The 7,642-nt window shown below is 44.8% G+C and overlaps 1 protein-coding gene and 1 long non-coding RNA gene across 3 annotated transcripts; one reads left to right on the top strand and one right to left on the bottom strand.

The window, feature by feature from the left end:
• Window positions 1-371: 371 nt before the first annotated feature.
• On the bottom strand, window positions 372-5,037 carry LOC107293814 (probable RNA-binding protein EIF1AD). 2 transcript variants are annotated; one of them, XM_015822998.1, is made up of 5 exons: window positions 4,846-5,037; window positions 4,325-4,433; window positions 2,010-2,118; window positions 1,520-1,573; window positions 372-640 (listed from the first exon to the last, which is right to left on the bottom strand). In XM_015822998.1, exons 1-5 carry the CDS (start codon window positions 4,930-4,932, stop codon window positions 493-495), a joined length of 507 nt encoding a protein of 168 aa, XP_015678484.1. In that variant the 5' UTR covers window positions 4,933-5,037; the 3' UTR covers window positions 372-492. The 2 variants fall into 2 exon arrangements, with proteins under 2 accessions (XP_015678484.1, XP_015678485.1); XM_015822999.1 differs by having other exon boundaries at window positions 372-637.
• A 1,456-nt stretch (window positions 5,038-6,493) lies between these two features.
• LOC107293813 lies at window positions 6,494-7,534 on the top strand. Its single transcript, XR_001549034.1, has 2 exons — window positions 6,494-6,690; window positions 7,296-7,534. It is a non-coding gene; the product is annotated as an uncharacterized LOC107293813 (long non-coding RNA).
• Window positions 7,535-7,642: the final 108 nt, after the last annotated feature.

Below are 7,642 nucleotides of genomic sequence, written 5' to 3'. Positions count from 1 at the left end.
TGCAGCAGGTTAGGGATGTTCACACAGCCTCCTCCAGCACTTCAAATGGAAGCATTCAAACCCCAAACAGGAAAACAGCTGCCCAAAACTGGCCCCAAGAGTAAAAAATTTCAGGGCAGAGTAACCCATTCTCAAAACCCTGAGAAGGAAAAAGCAAAAACAACCAGAGAATTTCAACTACAGCCCTTCTGATGATAATGTCGTCTCACCAGAGAACTCCAGTCGTCCTTTGGGAAGCTGAGTTGGGGCTCCTGAACCCCTAAAGCGGGGGTCCCCAAACGTGGCAACTTGAAGACTTGTGGTCTCCCAGAATTCGCCAGCCAGCCATGGACCGCCATGGAGTCCACAAGTCTTCAGCCACATTTGGAGACCCCTGCCCTAAAGAGACCACATCTAGTAGTCCACGCTCACTTTGGCTGAGATCCGAGCCACGTTCCTTCTGGGTTAGACCAGGATGTCAGGCTGGCTTGATCTGCTCTGTAAGACTGGTTGTTATTTTTCTTCTTCCTCCGAGTCGCTGCTCTCCTCGCTCTCCATAAAGTCGTAGGTTATTCGGTTTGTGTTCACAAACAAGTCAGTGTCATCATCTTCAGAATCCTGTTCCCCAGAAGACTGAGGGGTGCTTTCTAACCCCTCTCTACTAGAAAGATTAAAAAAAAGGTTCTTGGGGGGGGGAAAGCTTCAAACATTCAATTTTAATTATTTCTATCACATTTTTAACTGAGCTAAATTGCATCAAATTATAATTCAGGCAAAAGAGTTTAAATGTTTGATTTTAAAGCCAACGATATTAACAATCATTTTAGCCATCTGGTGTATTGTTTTTAAGATTTAATAACTTTAAGAGCAAAAGCTAGTTAAAACAGACAACCTTCTGCCAAATTTTCCCCACAGCTTAGGCAATGGAGGGCAAAGAGAAATGGCAGGATTGGTAAAACTACTTTAGATTACGATTAATATTATAATAAGATCATAATAATCAGAAATCCACCAATGGAGGTTTAGAGCTTTTAAACAATTGGGCATCAACATTTGAAATAAAACTTGTTATTGCTTCATTGTTTTAAATGCCAAGATCATCACCTGAAGTGACTTTTTTCAAAATCTTAACATAAAATATTGATAATAATTTTCAGCAATTTCTTCCCTTCTGGGCAAGTGCTTTTGAAAAGCCATTCCCACAGGTGTCCAGGTCTCCCATTTTATTTATTGGAATTTTTATCCTGCCTTTATTACTTTACAAGCAACAGAAGGCAGTGAACATACATTCCTTCCTCCTATTTTCCCCATAACAACAGCCCTGTAAGGTGGGTTGGGCTGAGACTGGCCCAAAGTCACCAAGTTGGTTTTCATGCCTAAGGCAAGATTAGAGCTCACCAACTCCCAGCGAATGGCCCAAAGTCACCTAGCTGGCTTCCGTGCCTACGGTGGGACTAGAACTCACTGTCTCCTAGTTTCTAGACCACCATCTTAACCACCGCCCGCGACTAGCTCTCATCCCCATCTTGTCCACCTTTACCTTTCTTTAGTATTGCTTCGAGTTCCTTTTACATCCCCCAAGAAAGCATCAGGCCTGCAAGGGGGAAAACGAGAAAGAACGTCAACATCACGTTGTAGGATAGTTTGTAAAAATTATTTCACCCTTCAGAATTTCCATGTCCCGAACTGAGAAGCTGTGGTGAAAACCCTTTATACTCTTTTTTTAAGGTTTCCTGCTTAAGCAGGGAGCTGGACTAGAAGACCTCCAAGGTCCCCTTCTACTCCGTTTATTCTGTTCCGTTCCTTGATAAAATCGATTAGGAAAGTATATTCGATCAAACAAAGCAGCTTCTTCTGCTAAATCAAAGATGCTGTAAGGAAAATGGGCACATACTGTAAGCTATTTCCTCTCCTTCCCTCCGGAACACACCGCTCTCTCGCTCGCTATTTCTTTATTTTTATTAAATCGATATGTTGCCCATCTCCTCCATAAGGCAAATCTGGACATCTTACAAAGCATAGATACCCACCAATATCCTTCCTTCTTAAGGTACCGAACGTGGTCCTTGTAGAGGACAAAACTGATTTCTGCTTTCACTTTCTCGCCTTCTTCGATGGGATCAACCAGTAAGAAATCTCCTGAAGTTTGAAGGAGAGGGGAAAATGGACTTAATACACCTAACTGAGGAACAATTTTACCTGTTTTTTGGGGGGAAAGATAGATTGGCTTTGGAGATTGGACTGATTGTATTCATTCAATCAGCAACTGATAAGAGATGGTATAAAGAAACAAATGTCGATATTTGATCTGAGACCAATTAAGATAATATTTGGGATGATTTGGGATTGAAGTCATGATAAATTTTCTCCGAGTTGATTATAATAACAGTTAACAGAGGGTTTTGGAATTTCAGTCTTGTCTTTCTCTTATTTTTGTTCACAATTGTTATTACCTTTATATAATATGTTCATTATTATTGTTTCTTCTGTTAACTATTTTGTTATTAATATAATTATGCATAATTATGCCTGTTTCACAAGTGGTGGAAAACTAGCATTGCTGTTGTCATGGTTCCGATAGATCAGTGGTTCTCAACCTTTTTAATGCCGTGACCCCAACCGGTCGTAAGTCGAGGACTAAATCGGTCGTACGTCGAGGACTAAACCGGTCGTAAGTCGAGGACTAAACCGGTCGTAAGTCGAGGACTACCCAACTGGTCGTAAGTCGAAGACTTTCCCTGCCCGGGAGCACCGCGCATGCGTGGTTCCGCCCCCTGCGCCGGCCAAGGTGTAGCTGGCAAGCGGCAGAGACGGAGCAGGCCGACCTCCAGCTGGCCCAGCCCAAGGGAGGTAAGGCACCCACCGGAAAAGGGGGAAAAAATGGCGGACAAAAAAAATGGCGGGGAAAAAAATGGCGGACAGCCTTGCTTGGCGACCCCCATGAAATGGTCGATCGATCCCAAATGGGGTCCCGACCCACAGGTTGAGAACCACTGCGATAGATGAAACCCATCAAAAGAACTTCAAGGCAAGAATTCTTCCTTAAAGAACATTTTATTCAGGAAACAAAGTATCGGCACTACATAGTTGAACCCAAAACTAATTTCCCTTTCCCCCATACAAAGTAACAAATTGCAACTCCCACCCCAACACATTCTCCAATTAGCCTGAAACGTGGGCTCCCTCTCCAGCCCCCCAAAACGTTATCAATTCGTCCTTGGGTTCCCACAAAGCTGAGTTCAAGCATTCATCCCAACCCCCCTTCTGCACCTGATCTCTAAATAGAAGGAAACGCATGTTAAAAGCAAAAAGAGAAAATAGCTGCGATTTTCATCAGTTGCCAGAGCAGGAACATCCAATGTTTACAGTGTTGACAGCTGTATTTGATAATAGTAGTAGTAGTAGTAGTAGTAGTAGTAGTAGTAGTAGTAGTAGTAGTAGTAGTAGTAGTAATAATAATAATAATAATAATAATAATAATAATAATAATAATAATAAAGTTGGAAGGGACCTTGGAGGTCATCCGGTCCAACCCCCTGCTCAGGCAGGAAACCCTATAGTACCATTTAAGACAAATGGCTGTCCAGTCTCTTCTTAAAGACTTCCAGTGTTGGAGCATTCACCGCTTCTGGAGGCAGGTTGTTCCACTGGTTGATTGTTCTAACTGTCAGGAAGTTTCTCCTTAGTTCTAGGTTGCTTCTCTCCTTGGTTAGTTTCCATCCGTTGCTTCTTCTCCTGCTTTCAGGCGCTTTGGAGAATAGCTTGACTCCCTCTTCTTTGGGGCAGCCCCTGAGATATTGGAGCACTGCTATCATGTCCCCCCTCGTCCTTCTCTTCATTAAACTAGACATACCCAATTCCAGCAACCGTTCCTTGCATGTTTTGGCCTCCAGTCCCCTAATCATCTTTGTTGCTCTTCTCTGCACTCTTTCTAGAGTCTCAGCATCTTTTTTACATTGTGGTGACCAAAACTGGATGCAGTATTCCAAGTGTGGCCTTACTAAGGCATTGTAAAGTGGTATTAACCCTTCACGTGATCTTGATTCTATCCCTCTGTTAATGCAGCGTATATGTATTAGTTTTTTCTTTAAGACACTTTTTTAACACACTTCTTTTTTAATGTTTTTTGTTTGTTTTTATTCTTTTGCCCTTTTTAAAATATTTTGGCATTCTGTATTTTAACTTCTTTGAATACACTAAAAAATTTCCACACACTCAAAAAAAAAAGAAATCTCCTGGAGGGAGGGAGGGAGGGAGGGAAAGATAGACAACTGTGATAGGGGGAAGAGGGAAAAGAAGAGGGCCGTTTTCCCCCTTGCAAATGCAAGGACCCCTGGCCACTCACCTCTCTTGATCCAAATGTTCTTACGGAACTTGGTGGGCATGCTGACCAGGAACCGCGTCCTCTCAGGGGTCTCCACTTCATGGAGGTTGTTTCCTGGGGTCCCCAGCACCTGGAGGAGCAGAGCAAAGTTGCCGGTAAGAACTCGGCCTGTTTTCTGGCTTAATCTGAAATTGGTCTCTGTTCACACGGCACACTGAGCTACCAGCTAGACCAGTGATAGTGAAGTTATGACACGTGTGTCAAGATGGACATGCCACAATGGTTTGGGCAATACACCAACATTCAACAACACCAGACCACAACTATTCTTGAAAGCACACCCAATTCTCACACAATGTTTAGAGGCCGTGGGAGAATGTAGTGTGCTCTTGCGCAGCCGCTAGACCAGACATGTCAAACTCGCGATGTCATGTGACGTCGCACGACGTATCGGAACTTTTCCCCCGTTGCTGGCTGCTCTAGACGCTGGAGGTCCACATAAACCTCGATTCAGGCTAATTAATTAAGTTAACCAGTCTTACCCGGACAATCTGCTGTCTCTCTGAAGGAACCACATATTCCTCTAACACTTCTTTGACCACATGTTTGCGCTTGGTCGCCTGGGACATGATGCTCTGTTAACCACTGTAAACGGTTTCTGTGCTGAGATGAATTGCTTCCAGGATGCGTCCACAATGTTGAATGCTGCAAAAAGCCATTAAAACTTGACTCTCAAAATGGAGAAAGCAAACAGCTTTGGACACTTAACCTGCAGAGAGCCTACTACCCAAACTGGGCAGGAAAGGCCAGGGGAAAAAATCAATGTGCTTTAATTAAACTAAAATCAAATTCAATGGCAGTTACGTAATATTGTGTTCCATTTTTTCAAAATAATATCTAAGTTGATGGTAAATTTTAGACCTGCCCCTCAGGCTCCACCCAATATTCTCAGTTGTTTCTCTGGAGCTTAGAATAAGGCGCACTGCTCTCTATCTGTTAGGCACAAAGAATCAGGATCACACGTTAAGTTGTAAAAAGATTTATTTAAGCCAATACATAAAAATTTAATAAAATAAAATACAGGTAGTCCTCGACTTATAACAGTTCATTTAGTGACTGTTCGAAGTTATAACAGCACTGAAAAAAATGACTTGGGACCATTTTTCACAATTATGACCATTGCANCTCACCTACATCGTCCATATAGGACGACTCGGGAACTCAACTCCTACCCCGGGCAGCTCACCGATCCCCTTATGCCCAGGGGAAAGGTATCAAGCCGTTTGGCAGCAGATGCTGGCTGTCAAACCGGCTTTTACGCAAAACAGGCGGGAGGCAGCAAACAGCTGCGACCAGCGAAATCGCCTGCCACCGGAAGCCTCAACTAGGTGTAATATTATGTATGTTAGTTTTTTATCATTTGTCAGCCGCCCTGAGTCCGAAAGGAGAAGGGCGGGATATAAATGCAATTAATAAATAAATAAATAAATAAACAGAAATTTTGGGCTCAGTTGTGGTCCTAAGCCGAGGACTACCTGTAATATGATATGATAATTTTTAGATCATAAACTGCTTAATGCAATTTGCCAGATTTCCCTTTGGGAGTCCTGGATCACGGATTTTAGTTGCGCTCTGTCAAGTTAGCCCCCGAGATCCCTGGGCTGAAACGTTTTTGCCCTACAATGCAACCTTTTGTCCAACTAAAGGTTACAGACACAAAAATTTTAATAAGATATTAAAGAGCATTGTTTCTCAACCCTGGCAATTTTAAGTTGTATGGCCTTTCAGGTCCCAGATTGCTGGGCATTGAAGTCCACAGATTTTAAAGCATGGGGGCTTGGGAATTCTGGGAGTTGAAGTCCACAGTTTAAAGGTTGAGAAAAGGTGGTGCAAAGAGCAGCAAGTCCACCCCTGAGAAGTTTGGGCCTTGGTCTGGAAGGAGACCGTTGCAAAACAGTTTCCCTCATTCTCACACCTTCCTGTGTCACATGCTGTAGTCCAAGGGTCCCCAACCCCTGGTCCGTGGACCGGCATCAGGCCACGGCATGCCAGCAACCGGGCCACGCAAAACAAGCGAAGCCCCATCCATGGGATGCAGGCAGCATGCAAAACCACATCCTTCCGATCCGGGGGAAAACCTTTCTCCGTGGAACCGGTCCCTGGTGCCCCAAAGGTTGGGGGCCGCTGCTGTAGTCAACCCCAGCCGCGAGGGGAAAGCAGGGCGCAGAGAATATTGGCTCCAGCGCTGCGACTCCTGTTTTCCAGCTCTTGAAGAAGATGAGCTCCAGTGACACCCCACTGGGCACGGTGGCTTTGCTCCAGGAGAAGCAGAAAGCTCAGAAGACGCCGTACATCGTGCTCAGCGGTAGCGGGAAGAGCATGAATGCGTAAGGACGTCGGGGGGGCACGCCGGGGGGGGGCTGATTTTGACAGCTGGGCACCAGCCCGAGATGCGATGGTCTTCTCTGAAGTCAAATCCCCAGAATGGCTTCCTTGGCTGTCCTCTACCGTTCCTTCCTGTGTTCGCTTTCGTTGGGGAGTGGAGCGAAGAATTATGGGGAAAAGGCAATGCCAGCTGGTGTCTATTCCTCCCTTAATTTGGATAAGGCCCCCCCTGCAGGAAAAGGAATTTGAGGGACATCTATTTGCATCTGAAATCTCGTCTAGTCATTCCTCTTAACTTGGCATCTCAAGAGGATGAATGTGCTCCCCATTGGTTGGTCCAAGACCCCAGATGTGGTTGCAGCATCCCTGGAGGGCACCAACTTCAGGATGGTGTTCTAAACCAGAGGTTTCCAATCTTAGCAACTTTACAACTCCCAGAATTCCCCAGCCAGCATGGAGTTGAAGTCACCAGCCTTAAACATTGCGAAGATTGGACACCGCTGGTTAGGACATCCTGAGGAGGACTCAACCAAAAGACTTTTCCCAATTGGGTGGGCGGAGAGGACTTTCCTGCGCGTCTTTCCCTAATTGTGTTCTTTCTCTCCAGAAACACCATCACCAAGTGAAGCACCGGCTTCCTGTTGTCGGTGGGAACGCTTTGGACGCAGTTGTGCTTGCGGGATGTGCAAGGATTGTCTCCATCTGTCGCTTCCGGTGGGAGTCTCGTCCACCTAACCCTGCACTCACCGCTCTTCTGTGTACATAGTTGTGGGGCTGAGTTTTTAAGCAACTTTTTATATCCCTGTGTGAAACCAAATCGCTGTAATAAAAATAGCTGAGACCTCATTGTTGAAGCCTTTTCTTTCTGCATTCAGCGGTGGAATGTTTTTGAAGTTTTGGGGTGCGGGAGAGAATACATTGAATGGACTTTTCCTACGAGGTTAAAGAAGGGAA

Source organism: Protobothrops mucrosquamatus, unplaced genomic scaffold, assembly GCF_001527695.2.
Source record: "Protobothrops mucrosquamatus isolate PMUCROS unplaced genomic scaffold, P.Mucros_1.0 scaffold1737, whole genome shotgun sequence".
Taxonomy (NCBI): domain Eukaryota; kingdom Metazoa; phylum Chordata; class Lepidosauria; order Squamata; family Viperidae; genus Protobothrops; species Protobothrops mucrosquamatus.
The sequence above is the reverse complement of the archived record's forward strand: the minus strand, read 5'-3'. Positions and strand labels throughout refer to the sequence as shown.